At 39.7% G+C, this 19,681-nt stretch overlaps 1 protein-coding gene and 1 long non-coding RNA gene across 7 annotated transcripts in view; both read right to left on the bottom strand.

The window, feature by feature from the left end:
• The window catches only part of ntm (neurotrimin), a 420,957-nt gene extending 410,616 nt beyond the window's left edge, over positions 1-10,341 (bottom strand). For all 6 annotated transcript variants that reach the window (XM_017691327.2, XM_037547311.1, XM_037547312.1 and 3 more), the window contains exon 1: positions 10,035-10,341. In XM_017691327.2, the coding sequence (XP_017546816.2) occupies positions 10,035-10,326 (292 nt within the window). In that variant the 5' untranslated portion in view covers positions 10,327-10,341. The remainder of the gene's footprint in view (positions 1-10,034) is intronic.
• A 1,152-nt stretch (positions 10,342-11,493) lies between these two features.
• LOC119265951 lies at positions 11,494-18,425 on the bottom strand. Its single transcript, XR_005131784.1, has 3 exons — positions 18,117-18,425; positions 13,111-13,207; positions 11,494-11,634 (listed from the first exon to the last, which is right to left on the bottom strand). It is a non-coding gene; the product is annotated as an uncharacterized LOC119265951 (long non-coding RNA).
• Between the last annotated feature and the right edge of the window lie 1,256 nt (positions 18,426-19,681).

Raw genomic sequence — 19,681 nt, 5'->3', positions numbered from 1 at the left:
TTTAAAAGCCAAACAGAGTGAAATATAAGACACTACGCTGAGAGACCTATTAGAGATCTTTTAAGCAAGTAAAACAGTAAGCCAGTTCTTTTAAGTAACTCTGCTGAAGATTCCATCTAATCATCACACCACACACAACTAAAGGGGATTTTTGGACCATCAACCCAATAATACCATTTTCCAAGTGAAGGAGTTTCATACGGACATGTGCCCTAATGTCCTTCATTCCTTAAAAGCAGAGTAGCAGCACTCTGATAGATTAGCAGAGCTCTTTTAATCAGGGCTCTGTGCAGAGTAGGAGCACAATTGGTGATAGCTCTAATTGAAATGTCTGGGCTTTGGTTTTTCACGGCTACTCCTCATGTTCATGAGGAGGCCACACACACACACGCACTAATCACCACCACACGGATTAGTAGCTGACCATGTGCTGCTTAACCGCTCTCTGTGCCATCTGCTGCATGAAAAACAACATAGGGCCAAGCTTCTACAACGAACAGGCACCAGGATTAACTTACCCAGGAAAGAACTGTGACATGAAAGATGCTGAACAGCTATGACTTTCAGAGCAGAACACGGGTAGAAGCTAATGAAATCCCTTAAGGTCTTGTGTAATATTCTGGTTTTGGAAAATACGAACCTTGTAGGCTGACAGTCTGCTGTAATCTAATGTAAAACCCTGGAAATCCCAAACCAAATAACCTGACTCTGTAGTAAATAAACTGTAATGTGCCTAGAAACCTCACAACCCACCATATTATATTTATACTACTTCCTTGGGTTGTGTAAATGGCACAATCACTCCAAAAAACACCACGAAATTCTTATGAAATACTTTTTCTGATTTTCTGAGCTGGTGAGAAAAAGAAAAAAAACCCAAACATAAGGGGGTACCAAATAAAAGTTGTGAAATACTCAAAACTATGCTTGAGGCACTGCATCTGCAGTTAAGAATAAATTATAGAAAATAGCGTAAAAGCAATTAACCTGTAACCTGATCATAGAGAGATAGTTAAAAGGACTAAACTTCATTTTCCGATAAATAAATCCGCTTGCTTTCTGCTTTAAATGTCTCTTAGAGAGCTGAAAGCAGACAAGCATAAGAATTCAGTCCATGTGGACTCTCCATAACATCCTTTATAACATCCAGAATACTATGAGCGATATAAGCGCATATATTTGCAACACAAATTCCTCACTTCTGTTTTCATAAATGACCATTATATTCTTACAAGCACTGATGAAACTATCCATTCAGTTTTCTATTTTAATGTGTAGTCATCAATTCTACTGATAAATGACATCACTCTGCATATATGTTCATATGCATTACCGATTTTGATTAACAAAGACCATTTTAGCTAAATTCTTATTCATTTTTCAGTCAACATTCAATGCAATAACAAAAATGTAAAAAGCAAATGCATGCATGACATGAAAGAACACAGCGGAGTAAAGAGTGATTTTTCTCTCACAAAAAAGTTTCAGCTCATGTACATGATCATCTACAAAAAAAAGGCAACTTGTGGCAAAGCAGATCCTGATATCACCCTCCACTGCAGTAAAGCAGTAAAATTTAACTCCTGTTCCACATCAGTCAGGTCACTCATCCAAGTTACTTTCTATTTCAGCAACATGAAAAGCATGCCACCAGAAGCAAGCCAGCAAGTTATGCAAAAAATATAAATAAATAAATAATTTATAGCTACTTTAAATTTATATTATACAATTATTTTGGTATGATGTGATTGTTTAATTAATCTTCTTTATATAAAGGGGCTGTACCCTACATGTTTTTCTTGTATGTTACTTTTTCCCCCTCATGAGGTCCACTGACTATGACAGTTGTGTGGGTATCAAATATGACCATAATTCATTTTCACAAGCCCATTAAAAGTAAGTACATTTAAAAACTGCTCGTTTTTGTTACAGTGCCTACATATAAATGAACTAACTGACTGGCCACCCTGTGTTGCACCTCGTTCAAGAGCTGTCAAGCTGAGACACTACTTACACACATGGTGATTCAAAAGATTCATCTGATTTCAAAGCGCCATATTTTTACTACTGTGAGGCGCCTCGGAACCAATCGCATACCAATTGAAAGAGGGGGTCATAGAGTTTGTGACTGTCACCAGAAGACAGCTCCCTTTAGTCTGCGATGAGAGTGAATCCATCATAACTGTGCAACGTGATTTTCGTCAGCAATGAACCTCCACCAGCTCAGAACATTTGTTGATGGTTCCACAACACTGGATGATCTCCGAAATGGCACTGAAGGAGCCATGAGTATAGTGACACCCAACATGCTCAATTGAGTATGGGGTGAATCTGCCTATTGTGTTGATTTTGTCTGTACAGCTGGAGGAGGTTCATATTTGGCACTTGTGAAATTACGTAAACTTGATGCTCATATACACAATTTACAATTTACTGCATTGTACTATAATGATTTACATGTGACAAATCATTTTGAAATCAGATTAATCTTTTTGAATCTACCTGTATTCTAGCATGAACGGATGGAGCTAAACTGCTGCAAGGCTTAATAGATGGGTATATGTAACATCAATAAAATAATTTTATTTAAAATGTGCTGACCTGGCATGCTATTTTCATTCTGAAACTTAACTAATGTTTACATTACCATATCAAACTCGCTCAAAAAAGCGAGGGAAATTCGGTTTTCCGTGATACAGGGCGCTCAATACGCTTTCTACACAATGCCCATGATGAAAGAAGAGACGTCATGTCCTGTTCTTTCTAAAATGTGCAACACTCGCTACGAGGCTTGATGACAGGCAGTAATTGGTTTGACACATAAATGCAGTGTGCTTTGAGAGGAGGCAGGTAAGTGTCTTCATCTTGGCCTTTTTAAGAAGGTGTTTCCCAGAGTTTTGCAGAGCTGCTTTCAGTTTGTGCTATAATTAGGCTGAGTTCTAGAGAAGAGCTCTCGGTGAGGGTGTGCTCAGACATGGAAGGAACAGTTCCTTGTTAGAAGACTACCGTAATGACAAAGATTCAAACATGAACTCAGCTTTTCCCAATGTGCGTGTTAAGAATTCATAAAGTAGTTACGAATAACAGTTTGCTCAATAAAACTAATCTCTACACTATAAAAGATGAACTCAAACTGACTTTGCATATGCCTTTAACAATTACTTCTAAATCCTGAAAGAACGTTTGAGATGTCAACGTTTCCAATGGGCTTTTGTTTGATGTTGACGATTACACAGACACGATTGTACTGCACTGCTATACCTCATACAAGGGCTGCATTCCTTTGACGTGACAACCCAAGAATGGCTCTCTGTGAGTCTGCCTGCTGCACAGCCTATTGGTTTGACCTCTGCGCTATTAACCCACAGTCACCAACTGACCACACACTAAAGATCCTTTAAAGGGGTAATTACAAGAACTTCACGTTCGATCACAATATTTTCCTCTCATTGTATTGATGGAGGGTCCACAATGCCAATGCTGATTTTAAGGAGCTAAAAATTCTGATGACCATTAATATTAGCCATTATAGTATTATATAATCAAAGACAGAATATTTCAATAGTTTCATTGCTGACTTAGTTACCAACTTACTTTCGTTAAACCCAAACAGCAGTAACTTATAAAGTCTGTACCATTGAGGGTGGTTTTTCAGAATTCTTAATAGTTTTATGGTTTGTTAGCGTTTCACCTTGTTTTGTTATGACATGCAATTCTAATGATAATGGTTACATGTGGTTTAGGGATGCAAATTTTGACAAATTCCTTTGTCTGATAACAGATCTTCATTAAAAGTTAATGAACAAGCCTAAAATCAAGGACACATCAATAGATCAGTAACAAAACTTATGGCTCCAGTTCGGAAATCTGACTACCTGACATGTGTACAGTAATGAGCATGCACATCAGCTTCTGTATTAATGCACTAGTATTAAAAAATGTCTCTTGTATATACCATGAAAAGAAGTAATGTGAGGTGGGGCCAGGCATAAGTACGCATATATATGAAATAAACAGCCTGACAGTATATTAAAAACATACCCTACCCTTTTGTTAAAACCAAACTGTTCACAACTACAATGTGATTCACATGATTACATAACCAAGGGGTTGACAAAATGACTAATATGATCAAATAACTGGAATGTACATTACTCTGCAAAAGTCTTGGGTACCTAAGCAAACCGCTTAAAACTTTTTTTTGGACAACCATGTTTTTGCAGCTGTAGAATAAATAAATGAGAAAAGCACACAAACATTAAATGCAACACAAAAACAGCAAGACTTTCTTGGTTACAGAAAAGTAGGCCCTCTTTTGAGGCTAGGCTTCCTCAAGGAGGGGTTTGGAAATGGTTAAAGAATGTCATGCATAAATTCACTACATTCATTTGTATTAGTTATTTTTATTTGTTATTTTTATGTTAGTGCTTATTACCCAATGCAATGTAGCCCACCCCTGTGCACAGTACTACACCAGGGTGGGCTACTGAAAGTTCAATATTTGAAAGCTTTAAAGCCATTTGCCACTCACTACTAGAAAAAGTTAAAACAAATGTCATAATTGACATTAGCTTTGCTTCAATGTACCCCGGGGCCTCTGGAAAACTAAGCATCCCCATGTAGCTCTCTATAGTTTTGCACACCCATGTGCGATTTCCACATGCTGCTGTGCATCAATGTTATCAGTTCTTATGCTTGGGGATGTTTGCTTTTGATATGGTACACTGTTGCAGTTGTGCTATTAAAAATTCTCAAACACCACTTTTTTTTTTTAGCCGTTTACAAGGCCTATCTAGTGGAACCAACTGCCTATTGTGCCCTCATATATACAATTAGAAAATGTTCATTAACTCGTGAATACTCTGAAATGAGCGATTTCCCTCCCATGTGTTATAATTTAAAACAAACAATTTAAAAAAGAAAATACTGGGGCTTCATTGATAGGATTTTTTTAAAATACCGATAACCCATGAAACATTAATACTGGCTGATCAATTTACCGGTCAGTGTCTAGATCAAAGACAACTACTGCTCCCAATATGAGCTCTTACAGAGCCAAAAACACAGGCTTTGAATGAATACATAAGAGCTCCATGATTGATTTTTTTTTGTAAGTGTAGATCAAGAAAAAGGAAATATTTCCCTCAAGATTGTAAAACTGTAATATAGGACCAGTTAGGGGAATTTAGGACTGAAGCCAGACTGAACTGAGCTCTGCAGTAGCTGGAGATTGATACTTATAGTAGCTAATGGTCCACATCCATGGCTGTATATGACACTGCGCTGCTCTGCAGATGCAGAGGATAATAATATTCAATGAAGATAAAAATTCTGTTTCCTTCCCATGAACAGTCGTGCACCAAGTGAAAGGGAGGGCTGTGCATGTGTGCAATATGGATGTGTTATGAAATTTTAAAAAGAACCCACTCAAACACCATGCAAACTAGACCATGTACATCCTCAAACTGATATCTATTCCAGGTGAAGTGTTGATAGTTAATCCCTGAGTGAAATCTAGATGCCTGCACTTTAGGTGAAAACTGACATACCCAACATCCATCATCTTATTCACTTATCCTGGGAGATTCAACTCAAGATTCTCAACACTTCAAGTCTGAACACAATTGTCTTTTCATCAAGCTAAGTGCATAGATTCAATTAAGAGAGTTCAAGGTAAAGCTTAGTAGTTTTTGAAGATGGAAAAAGGAAAAAAAAAAGCAAACAGCTCAATATCAGTACAGGTCAATACTTAAGTTTTCGACACTGGTATGAGAACTAGAGTAGAAAACGTATTATTGCGCCAGCTCCAATCCAGATCTAGTGTTTACCATGTGAATGACATTTTTATGAAGAGAACCGATGTAAGAAAAAGTGCTAAAACACATTTAAGACAAAGTTTCGATTGTCTTTTATTTTTCATTTAAAAACGCAGCGAACCTATACCCTGCGTGCTTTTTTTAAGGTTAAGGTTTGTTTTTTATAGGTTAATCTTGTTCTTGCAGGCAAAGAATAAATACATAAGTATACCCTTTGAATAATTGTTCCAGTGATCAGTAAATGACCAAGGTTTTGCACCATGTTTCTCTTCACTCAATGCAAAGTGGGCAGTCTTAATTTTCGGCAATGCTTCTGTAAGCATTCCCCTGACCAATCACAAGGCTGACATCTTTTACCCTGCCCACAGTTTGAGTTGGAGAAATTAAGAAGCTAAAGCTAACCCAGCATAACCAAAAGCTACGAAGCTAGACCACCTGTATGCAGCTGCCAGTCGTCTGTTCATTTGTTTAGCCATACACCAACATTGTTCATATGTCCATTCTTTTTATTCATGCGCCGTTCGTCTGTCCATGCGTCCTCCCATCCACATCTGTTCGCTACCATCACATAAAAGCTAGATAATGATCTGAGTTCTGTATGAGTGGCGGAGCAGGCTTAAAAATGTTAGACAGAGAGCTGTCAATGAAGCTGCTCATTAGCCACGCCCACACACTTCTCACACAGGTCTGATCAGCAGATTTCAAACTGTGTTTGATCATATTTTACTCTGGGGAGTGTGACAATTGAACGGACAGTCGCATCAGTTGTTAAAGCACTAACTAAACCTACTGGAATATTAAATTAAAATACAAACAATACTACAGACAGCATTATCAATTATTGGAATTTTTAGCCTCTTAAAATCAGTCGTAGTCACAAAATATTTATAATCTGATCCCAGTGAATAGCAAGTCATCATGCTAGAATTCCAATCCCTTTATTTGAAATGGTAAAACATGTCTGATCACAAGACTTTTAGATGGCCAAATATACATGGCTTAAAGTATATATCTCTAACTAGAGATGGACAATATGGCAAAATGTAATATCATCCATCCATCCATCCATCCAACCATTTTCTAAGCCGCTTCTCCATCAGGGTCGCGGGGGGTGCTGGAGCCTATCCCAGCAGTCTTCAGGCGGAAGGCAGGATACACCCTGGACAGGTCGCCAGTCCATCGCAGGGCATGTAATATCATACTTCTGGAAATTTTTTACAATACATAATCTGCCAAATGTTTATTTTTTTCCCCAGACGTTGGAGAAGTTGAGAGACAAAGAAGTGCCGCGTTTTAAAAATACTATTTAAAAAAAAAAAAAGAAAAGGGAAAAAAAAAAATACAACCTAATTACTCAGTGTTTCACATGCTGTGCTGAAATAATTCCATTTAAACAGAGCTAATTACACTCTTTTTAATCAAACGTGCAGTTGGAAAGTGATTTTCACGTACTGATGTCCACGATAAGCTTAGAAAAGCACATTGTGACACTGTAATGTAATTTATTAAATTTGTTATAGCATCCCATTGTATTGGGAAGGTACCAACCGAGTGCAGCATATGCAAGTAGAAAATGTTTAGACAGATATGAAAACAATGTTCAAATAACTAAACACAAGCATGACAACTGAAAGAGGGTAAGCAGTGAATCTGTGTATTTACATTTTCCAAAGTGTGTCGAAGTAGCTGTTATTCTAGAGAGTATCGCAACAAGCTCTAATGCACCATTTGGCCCCTTGAGAAAATGAGCGAACTCTCTTGTCCTTTTGATGAAATGGGCAAAGTAGCAATTTCACATCTGGGCTGAAACTGATGTCAATTAGACACAGTCATCCTCTGCTCCTAATGGGCCTAATTTCCGTAATAACACGCCACGCTGCGTCACACCAGGATGGCAGCTCTCTCTCAAAAAAAAAAATGACTCAGTGACTCGTCTCTTATAAAAGAAGACCTTAAAGCAAAAGATTCTGAAGACAAGATAAAGAGCCAGGATAACCGTGAGAAATGATTCATGTCTTTGACGCTCACGAAATCTAAGCACTCATATCTGATTTAGGTCACTATCTTTAGAGTCTGATCACTGCACCATTGTTCATCGTCAAAAAGGAGATTAATCAGCCGACACAAACTCTCGCGTTCTAAAGACAGGTGGTGGAGGTTCATCCCTGAACTCTCCTCCACAAAGTCTTTCTGTGCACCGTTTAGGCTTAATAAAGCTTTTCTTGAATAATGATCTAGAAGCCTTTCAGAAAGACATTTTCCCTGGACTGTGTGTATAGCCAGACCCACAGCTGTGGCTCCAGGTTTGAGTTTAATCACATACAATTCTTTCCGTAGCTCAAGCAGAGTTGGAGGAGAGTCTAAAAGATACAATAGACTGTCCTGGCTGGAAGGATGTTGGCTTGAGCGTTGCAGGAGTATGTGCTGCAGCCTGGCAACGCGGACACAGCCACTCTCAGACTCAGAGTCACACTCTCGCTCGCTCTCTTATACTGTTTGTCTCTCTCCATCTTTCCCTCTCTCTCTCATTCAAAGTCTAAAGCAAAACACTCCTAACCCCCTGACAACCAAGCCTCCATTACACACACACACACACACACAGGTTTTCGTTCCAATTTTAGACCAAAAAGCCGTGGCTGATAGTCACAGCTGGTGACAAGGCACAAGCAGAATGTGGTGTGTTGTACTGTGTATTTGATGGACAGCTCAGTTCTTACAACACACTGAAACCATAGATTTTAGCCATTGCGAAAGAACTAAGAAGAAAACTGAAGTCAAACATGGTCACTTTCTTTACAATCCAGAAATCCTTCCAAATGTATTAGCCAAATGCACAAAAGACATGCAAAGTATGACCGTAATAACAGTTTGGCACAATGAGGATGACACCACCCATATAGCACAGATGGAAAAGTGTTACATCTGTATAGCATCAAATCTGAACGTAAAGTGGAAGGCGTCCTGTACCATTTCCGTCATAAGATGATGTAATTGTGCCAAGCAGTCAGAGCTATTTCTGTTACTGACAACTGAGCTAATGCCTACATTCCTAACAGTAAAGGTGCCAAAGAGTGTTCTTTGGGGTTGCGCCTTAAAAGAATCACTTCTGCTTCCTCTGAAGCAGTGGTTCTCAGGCTTGACTAGACGGTATACTTTTTTGCTCCAACCCAACTCAGTCATGGGCTGGAGGTTAGTGAACCGGCCCTGTGACCGAAAGGTCGCCAGTTCGATCCCCAGTGCCAACAGTATGTGACGGAGGTGCCCTTGAGCAAGGCACCTAACCCCCCACTGCTCCCTGTGCGCTGCGGATAGGGCTGCCCACCGCTCTAGGCAAGTGTGCCCACTGCCCCCTAGTGTGTGTGCTCATTAGCGTGTATGTGGTGTTTCACATCACGGATGGGTTAATAAATGCAGAGGCGAAATTTCCCCATTGTGGGACTACTAAGAGTCACTTAAAACTCACAGTACATAGTTCTACTGCAAAAAATAACCATCCGGGGGTCTCTGAGGACCAGTTTGAGAACCCCTACCCTGATGAGCTGTCCAAAGGATTGTTCTACTATCTGAAAATGAGACATACAACCTGTATTAGAGCTTAAAGAACCTCAACAAAACAAAAGGCTCTAACCCAGTTCAATGGTTTTCCTTGAACCACACCTCCAAGCTCATAAGCACTTATTTTTGAGAACTTCTCACAAGACTTCCAGAAAACTCATTATCATTTCATTAGTATAATCTCAAAACCACGTCCTTTTCACACAGGCTGTTCAATTCCTTCTCCACGACCTTGACGCAATATTAGATGAATTCATATAACCGCCCCCAGATAATGCCTCACAGATACTGAGAAACAAAAGCGGCCCTGTAACAGGTAAATAACGGCACCCTCCTACGTCGAGGGCTCTTTTAACACAACTTTTCATTCAGCTTAAAGTGAGGACGCACACCACGGCAGCCCACACGCAGCACGGACAGGCTCGACACGTTCGCGTCCAGCGGAAGCCACATTATCACCGCAGATCTGCTCTCGACTAATCTCTCATCACAGCCGCCTCTTAGTTGGCGAGCAAGTCCAACATGAGGAGCCACAGAGGACCTCTCCTCTCGAACAACGGCGGCTGACTGAACATTCCCTCCTCAAACAAAGCCGCTGGTCTCCGTACTGACGTTCCAGCTCGAGTAACGGTTAAGTGAGGCTTTATGCCCCCAGCACCTTACCTTGCTGGATCAAAGCGATGGCCATTCCGGACAGGACCACCCAGTACATGGGGTTCTTCATGGCGACTCGACCGGCCGTCCGTCTGTTCTGGAGGAGAACGTAGGTGTTTGTTGTTGTTGCTGCTGTAGTTGCGGCGGCTGCTGCTGTTTTCGGGAAACACGAGCGAAATTCCTGCGTGGAGAGAAAGTGAAGCGGAGCGCAGCGCTGTTCCCGCTCAATCCCAGGCTCGCGCTGAACTGGGAAGCGGACGCAGAGGCGCGCGCCGAGACGTCCCTCCTCCGCCCAGCTCATTGGCTGGGGCCGGCGCGAGCGCGCTTTGGATTGGCTTTTTCAGTGTTCCCAGCGCGAGCCTCGGTCCTTTTCGCAGTACGACCCACGCGCTGAATGGACTTTTCAGAAAGCACCTTTCAAAGCAACGCTCGGGCTCCTCCGGTAATAAACTAACATCCACCGCATGCAGCGTCCTGAAAGGGGAGTTCAGGCAAAGCGGGACACTTTTTGTCATCAAAACATTCCACCAAAGCCACTCACTCCCGCCTGGAGTGCCATTACGTTTATATAAAGTGGTGCTTATCCGCATCTCTATGCTGAAAGCTGTTATTTGTTTCCCATCGGGTGCTGCATCTGCTTATAAAGGGTCTGACCCCCTTGGTCTCTTTGCTTGACAACTTCAGAGAAAAAGTATTTAAAACGCATCATCAAGGACAAAGTGTAAGACCATCAACATCTGATAGTATTTTAAATCATTGTCAGCACAGCTACTCATTTCAAAACCAAGAAAATGCTAATCCACAATGCTTGAGAAATGTACAGCCGTTACACTTCAGAATATGCCAACATCTTTAACTTTTACTTTTGAGTAGCAAAAAAGGCTGTTGTAGACATGCCCACCCCTGGTTTGCATCACCACCACTGTAAAGACGATCAAATGAAAGAAAGGTAGGAAAGTGGTCTCTGGGGCAGTTCCTCTCATCACTGGGGTGGTACATCAATCAATGTTACATCTCAGTACCTTTAGTCAGGGAACATACCTGTACCATAATCCATTGAAATGATATTGAAGTTATATTGACTCCACACACACACCCCGTCTTTTTATTTTATTGTTCTGTTTCAAAACATTTGTTCGTGAAAAAAAATGTACAAATATGTACTTTTTACCTGGAAAAAACATTTTAAGTACAGAACTGGACCTTAAAGCCACTGTTGGACCTTTGAGGCAACATTTACATTGTTGGTACCTTGAAATCAATGAAAAATGTACCTGCACAGAACCTTTATTTCTAACAGTGTAGAGAAACCTATGCTGTATCAAACCACTGACTGTTTACATCTCAATGATGGGTCATTTCTTTTGGTCCATTCTTCATGAAATGTACACACGATGTGCAACATGCATTTTCAAATCATGTAAAAAAAAATAAATAAATAAAAAAAACACTGAAAAGCGACAAATTTGGAGATGCAAGGTTTTCTTCTGACAGCGATTTGTTGTGATTGGCTGACGAAAGCATACCATAGCACCACTGAAAGTGTCCCACTTCACCTGATGTCCCACTTGACCCTGGGCTCCCTCCTGGACCGGGACTACACAGCATTCTGAAATGAGATTTTGCATTGAAAAGAGAATGTAGTTCAGGACTAGGCCTAACCTCTATCTGGGAAACCAGTGTGTGTAACAGTCGTTTCTTCTCCTGAAAGTTTCTGATACACTTTTAACATCAGTCATTGGCTTATCTGATGGATTGTTCCTCTGTATGGTCTAAGCTGTACCTTTGATTTTTAATCTAACTTCAGAATAGGAAATCTTATGCCAACATCTTTACCCCTTTGATTCATTTCATTTTAAAAATGCAGCCAAATACGCAGTGATTGATGCCTTAATCAAAAATATTTTTTTTCTTAGCACACTGTGACTCAGTCCTGGAAAAGGTACAGTGTCATTCTGACCAGAACACCAAGCAGAGACTCAGGAACACACATGAACCTTTATTTCACCTTAAAAACCAGCAACAACTGAAAGAAAAAAAACAATCCTTTTGAATCTTCTGGGGGAGCAGCTGACAAAATACAGAGCAAGTGTAGTCAGCTTGGCCCTCAGGCCAACACGACAAAATCTAAATTACATTTTATAATTGCATCAGTAACATTCATTAAAATTCAGTATACAGTCATGTGCAAAAGTTTGGGCACCCTGGTCCAATAATATGTTTTGTTGACTTTTTTATTTCTTTTTTTTTTTAGGTGAAAGTTATTTAACACATCCTCTAGTGAAAACACATGCCTTCGAATTTTAATGCACGATTGCTGTTTATTTGCTGAACATATTTGGTGCAAAAGTTAGGGCACATTTTGTATTTAATCAATTATTTTTAGTTTTACAAATATATTGAAGTCAGCAAAAAATAGAATGAGACTAAAATTTACAGGAAAATGTCATTCCCTGCTGAAGTAGTTCATCTTTATAGAGTGTGTGTAAACATATTTTCACCCAGAAAATCAACGTTGAGGACACAAAGGATTTAATGCCTATGAAAAGTTTCCTTCCAGAAAGTTTAGGCTACTCTAAATGGTTATGCTACCCAAAATCCAAGACATTGTTTTATGATTGTTTGAGAGTTAAGGTTTTGACATTAAACATTTTTAAAGCACATTCATGGCAGAGAGCCACATTCCAGGTGTTGTAAGGCAAAATAGTTTTCAAAGAAAACTTTTCCAGATCTGCCATTAACATTTAATGTTACCAGCAAAACAAACTCAGACACGTGTAAATTCACTGGTGGTTTAGAATATTAAATAAAATGGCCAAATGTGTGTTAGACATGCCAACCCCTGGCTCCCATCACCACCACTACAAAAGGAAATCAGTTGATGGGTTTCTCTACAATGCACCATCTCACGAACCACTGACCTTGTTTACATCTCAGAGATCATATTAAGCCAAAACTTTTAAAAATAATAATAATAATAATAATAAAAAACATCCTATTCAGCACACAGTGACATGCAAATTATTTTTGTTGTGATTGGCTGACAACAGCAAAAGCACAGTGTCACTCAAGTGTATCACTTTACCTGATAACCCATTGAGACTGGGCTCCCTTTATAGTTTGGACTTCCCTGTCAGGAAGACAAGTCCCGGACTACACAGCATTCTGAAAAAGATTTTCCACTGAAAGAAAAATGTAGTTCAGTTCAGGTTTTTGTCTTAAGATCAGACAGGTCAACCTAAGATTAGTTTCCAAATTTATATTACAGATTTAAATTTTATCTTAAGTTTCATCTTCTAGCATTTCATCGCAAGATTGGAAATCTTAACTTACTTGAACAAAGTCAAAAATCTATTTTCATGTCTGTTACCTGGCAACCGATCATAGGTCCACAAACAAACAAGTAATTCATGTTAAAAATATGAGTTACAGCTACTTTTACTGACGTAAAATGTTGAAACAAAACTAAAGTGCAATAAACCTGAGGTTGGGACAACGTCCCATGATGTTTATTAGGGTGTCGCTATTCCCCAGTTGCAATTTCCATTTTCCAAATATTTAAGCCAGCAGTGCCAACGTTATTGCTCCTAATAAACAGACAACCGGGACTCCTCCTTATTCGCCTTAATCACAAATATTTTATTTGACAAGTTTGTCAATATTAACACACAAAATTTAATAAGGGGGGGCAGTGGAGACCCTGTGTATTATGAACTTACGAGATGTTCTGTAACAATTACTGTCCTACATGCAACATCCAGCTGAAGTTGTCATGGTGACAAAACATAAGATTTCAAAGTTAAGATGTTTCTGCAATATGGCCCCAGGAGTAAGCTTAATCCCTGTCTGGGAAACCATTCCTATGTGTGTTACACAATCAGTAGCCAGATCTTCTCCTGAAAGTTTCTCATACACTTAACATCAGTCAATCGCTTATCTGATGCATTTGTCCCCTGTATGATCTGAGCTGCTCATTGAGTCTCTCTATTTTTTTAATCTAACTTAAGTCATTAGACATGACAAGCTAATAACAGTTTTTCCTAAAACACAGTTTTCTCAAAGACTGATGTTCACCAGTGTTTTCTTATTTGGGATTTGTTCTTGGGTAAAACCAATCTGTGCACACTCAAGAGCACAAGTGTGCAAACAATTCTGATCATGAATCTGACAGACTTTCTTGGGACCTTTCTCAAGAACGAATTTAAGAAAAAAAATACTTAAGGTATTGGTGAATGAGCACCAATCATGCTATCCCATTATTGTTAACGGTTTAGTAATGCACAATCCACATTAGACCAACAGTAAAGAGGCCAATACAGAGTAGACAGCAGTAAACCAGTAGCAAGGTAAAACAATAAGAGGGTCAACCAAGACAATCAACTGAAGAACTATAAACATCATCTTTGTGTAGACAGTAAGAATCCTCACCAAAAAAACGGCAGACATGGGCAAGATATGCAGAGGAACTAATGGGCTTCAGATTGGAAACGAGCAGAGTTAATTCTATTCTAATCCATTTCAAATTTTGAAATTGTAGAAATATTAGAAGCAATTTCTAGCCATTTTCTTCATTTCACATAGATTTAACTAGTCTTATTATATTAGCAAGTACTCGTGCTTGTATTAAGCACTGTTAATTCTTGAACCCTGCACAATTATAATTCTGATGTTACTAAATCATGCTAGAGAAAATGACTTGAAACAAAGTAAAAATGTCTAGAAATAATAGAAGTTATATTATCGTAACTTCATAATGAGGGAAAAAAAAATCTATACAATATTGGTTACATTTAAGATTTTACTTTACCTTGATATCGTTGCACCACACGGATTTCTTCCAGTAGTGGTTCAAGTGGGAAGACGATTAATAAGGGCACTAGGGTTTGAATGCAGTTTATGATTTCATAGTTCGATTAGAGAGATTCGGGGCTGCTGCTCTACCCCAGATGAACTCAGAACTTAACAGACTCTCTAATCAAACTATGACATCAAACTGCATTCAAACCTTAGTGCCCGTTTATTAATGACAAGAGCCTCTTTTTTATTTGCTAGAATGTATGAATGAAATATTGAACACTTGGGGCATGAACTACATAAGTTCAGAAGAAAATTAAAGAGGAAAATAGTCTACATAACAGAGCTGAGGCTGGAAGGCTTTGCAAACTCTTGCAAAGATGTTTCTTTTTTAGCTCTTTAACTGTGCTAAATAACTGTAGCCACTCCAGTTATCACAACGTTTTAAACTAAAATGGGTGAAAACTCATGAAGAAAGTGTACCGAGCACAGCCTTAAGTCTTGAAGGACAGTTACTTTGAAAAACTGTAGCTGTTCTACACAGATGTTGCTGTAGACTGATGATTGGATACTGAAATCCATGTAACGAATTCCCAAAAATGGAGAATGTTTCGGTAAACTAAGCTGACCTGCCAAGCACACCAGACCTAAAACCAAGACTACATGCGTCATGTATGGAACTTCTATAATTACTCTTATCACAGCACGTCCTCGAAATATTTGCACTTTCCAAATGTCTGTGACCTTTTAGCTGCAACTTCCTTAATCTGTAAACATATGATCCAGACCACGTGTTCTCAGAAATGAACTCAGTTTTAAAAGGCTGCTCTGATTCATACTAAGTGTTTCGCTGAACATTGGCCATATTTTGGTACACTCCTTGAAGCTTCAAGGTTCAAAAAACAGGTTCAGTGGGGTGAAGGTGGGGTCACAAAGGGACAAAAGAAAAAGAACCCAACACATTATATGACGGAACAGACTATAAAAGGACTTATAAATCCTTTTTAAATAAGTCATTCTAATCATTTCAATAAATAATAATATCATTTAATGAATACACCATCAATGTAATGTTGATACAGTATAAGCAGCCACTGTGTACATTTCCTATGAGTTATGCAGTTTTCATGCAAATGTTTTGGTTGTCCGCACCCTGTGGTATAAATGTGGATGGTAATTAGGCTTCACGCCATTCCAAATGTCTTAATTTGCTCACTAATTAATATTTGAGATTCATGTTTACTCATATGATTTATTGTTGAGGCAAGTCTGTGTCTTTTTCACAGTTCACTCAACATGCTTGTTTTGTTGAAACAAGGCTCTTTCATTTGCAGCAGCTGTGGGTGAAGAGTTTTTAAGGTTATAAAGAATATCAAGTGGGTTTCCTCTTCCAATTAGGGAATCAACTGAACAAATAGCTCTTTCACACAGGACCATTAAAATGATGCAATGCTTTAAAAATGTTCACTTAACATGTCAGCCCAATGCCCTGCAAAAGGAGCCTAGTGGCAGCATTGGTAACGCACACTAATGATTTGTTTTTGCTTTGAGTGGGGGGCTTCAGTTCAGAACCTAGGATGTGCACCCAAAAACGCACTTTGATTACATTCTGTCATCCTTACAAGGGCAATTTCATGGAAGAGAAAACCAGGAAGAAAACTGTGCCAGTGCTCCAGAAGATTAAATAGAGTTTGAGAGCGAACAAAAGATGCTGGAGCAAAAACAAAACAAGCTAGCCAGCGTTTCACCCTGCTGGCCTGTTAGGAATACGGCTAGTGACACCGAGGTAAATTTGGCTTTGAATATAAATGAATGAAGAAACATTTAGCAGCTCAGTGGACTGAGACTGGTAGTCAACTCAAATGTCAATGGAAAGGCCCTTCACATCACTTGTGAAAAATCTCAGACAAATCCCCCCAGAATCCTCAAGCCATTTTGTAGAAAATGAACCATGCTGGGAGAATTGATTATTTGACAATCCTGCTTAACTGTGCACGTCAAGGCAGGCCATAAAGATGATTTTATTCATTGACGATTCGTTGACACAAATACTCTGCCTGCAGCCTCAGTAACGAGCAGAGGCTTTAGCAGCCCAGCTCCAGCAGAGAAGGCTTGTCACTGGGCCATTGCTCTGAGGGGTGAATGCAGTCACAAGCAGAGTTATTTACTGCGGGGTCACACTGAGACAACATCTGATCAACAGGCAAAGCGCCACACTACGGATGCAGCTGCTTGGCACTACAAAATCTTTCAATTGTGAATAAAATGGAGGGATAACACCAAATACCCACTTTGGCATAAACAGTCTTGATTTATAACTAGAAAAAAAAAGAAAACACACCCAGAGCAGCAGCCAGTCTTTTATTAACATGATAACTACACTCTCAGAAAAAAAGGTACAACACTGTCACTGGGGCAGTACGCCTCTTGTCACTGTGGTGGTACCCTCAGGGGTACATCTCAGTACCTTTAGTCAGGGAACATAACTGTACCAGAATCCACTGAAATTAGATTTTCTAAACTCTATTGACTCCACACACCCCGTCTTATCTCCAGGCTTTTTATTTTAATGTTGTGATTTAAAACATTTGGTTATGAAAATAGTACAATTAACTACTTTTCCACTAGGAAAAACTCATGTAAGGTGCACCATCGGACCTTCAAAACACTGTTGTACCTTTGAGGGTACACGTACATTGTTTGTACCTTGATGAATGAATCATGTACCTGCATGATACCTTTATTTCCAACAGTGTACCTTGGTTCATATGCCTCAGCAGTATAACACAATGCCTGTTTGCATCAGTCTTTAAAATATCATGCTAAATGTTTTTGTGAATTCAGGGCCAGTTAATGTAGAATTATGACATTATTCTGAAGATTCCTAAGGCTGCGTTTAGGCGTAATTAACAGAGCAGAGCATTTAGGCCTACTCAGCCTGATAGCTCAGGTAAAACTAAGGGATTATGCATTTTGGAGACGAATAAAACTGTGTTTGGCCTCAGCAAATGGTATAGAACTAAAGTTCTGGAAATAATTTGAAGATGAATAAATCTGTGTTTAGTCGTGGTCGGTATGAGATTTCATACAGAATTATGTGGTTATTTTGGGAGTTAATTAGGCTGTTTAGGCCTCATTAGTAGGACGGTTTGTACAGAACTATGGGATTATTTTGTGAATTAACAAGGCTGCGTTTAGGCCTAATTAGCAGTGGATTTCTGACATAAACATAGGATTACTTTGGAGATTATTAAGACCATTAAACGAAAAGCAAAAAATCAAATGAACAACGCTTACCATGGATGCAGTCGACCAGCCAAAAAAAGGGTTGGTTTCTTCAGTTTGCTTCTTTAGTTTACTACCAGAGATGTGAGGCTAACGTTGCAAACAGACACTGGACTTGGACTTGACCAAACTCCCCATAAATACACGCCTGAAAACACCGCTCAACCTGCTCGCAACGCATCCAGATCTTCATTGGTTTAGTGCAGACACATTGCTGTGGTTTAGGACACGTTACGACTTTTTTAGTCTGTAAAAACAAACATAAATATAGAGACGTTACTCTCGACAACAGGACATCAAAGCAGCGGCGACAAGCTGGGCGTCGTATGTTTCGATACGATGATTCGGCGCTTTTCTTTAAACGCGGGAGTCACGTGAAACCCGCCATCGAAGCTTCGTTACGCCACTGAAACCATTTTCTAAGCCGCTTCTCCGTCAGGGTCGCGGGGGGTTGCTGGAGCCTATCCCAGCAGTCATTGGGCGGAAGGCAGGATACACCCTGGACAGGTCGCCAGTCCATCGCAGGGCAGACAGACAGACACAGACAGTCACTCACACCTAGGGGCAATTTAGCACGTCCAATTGGCCTGACTGCATGTCTTTGGACTGTGAGAGGAAACCGGAGAACCCGGAGGAAACCCACACAGACACGGGGAGTACCCTGCTCACCCGGTCGGGGAATCGAACCCAGGTCCTCCTTGCTGTGAGGCGACAGGCTCCCCACCGTGCCGCCGCCACTGAAACCGATTTAAATAATCCAATCCATTGGATTAAACCTGTGAGCAGTACACTGACACACACACACATACATACATACATACACATATATACACACACACACATATATATATATATATATATAAAATTTGTAAAAATATATAAAAAGTTGTCTGCAGCCATTCACCCATCCAGAGGAAGTGCAAAAGTGTGAAAAACCCAAACTTGACCACCAGAGAAAGACAGTGACACATACACGGACAGAAAACACCGCAGAAACCGTCCCATCAGTTAAACAGACCTATCAGTGAAGGCTCTAGAAAAAGAGCCAGGTCTCAGGCACGGGATCACTTCCTTCAGACAGTCGAAATAAAGTGACATCATGTGACCAAACACTGTCATACTCAAATAGCACCCCCTCAATGCTTATTTACAACATTATACTGATTTCCATTACCACAGATATTACCGTTTGACTTGAGCAGTTTTGGTATACACATGATGAGAAGCCAATGTAAAGGGAAAATAAAGTTATTTTTAATATTGTTTTTTGTCCATAGTTAATATAATTGAAATCGTATGTTACTGGTACTTTTATTTGATGTTCAAATGGATTCATAAGGATTTATTTATGCAAAATAGGTGCCGATTGAAATATCTCACTATGAGTTGGAAACAGTCGTTGCAGGAAATTGAACTGGACTGGACAAATGCTTCAAAACACTGAACCGTTTTCCGATACAGTTGGTTTAACTGTGCTGACGCTCTGAAAAGCGTCGCAACGGCCATCACTACATACATATCTCCACAAAGGTGAACAGAGGGGCAGCGCTCTGAGAAATCTGGACCCACCTGTGGCA

The sequence above is a fragment of the Pygocentrus nattereri genome, chromosome 18 (genome assembly GCF_015220715.1).
Source record: "Pygocentrus nattereri isolate fPygNat1 chromosome 18, fPygNat1.pri, whole genome shotgun sequence".
Lineage (NCBI taxonomy): Eukaryota > Metazoa > Chordata > Actinopteri > Characiformes > Serrasalmidae > Pygocentrus > Pygocentrus nattereri.
Note: the sequence above shows the minus strand (reverse complement) of the source record. Positions and strands in the feature narration are given on the sequence as shown.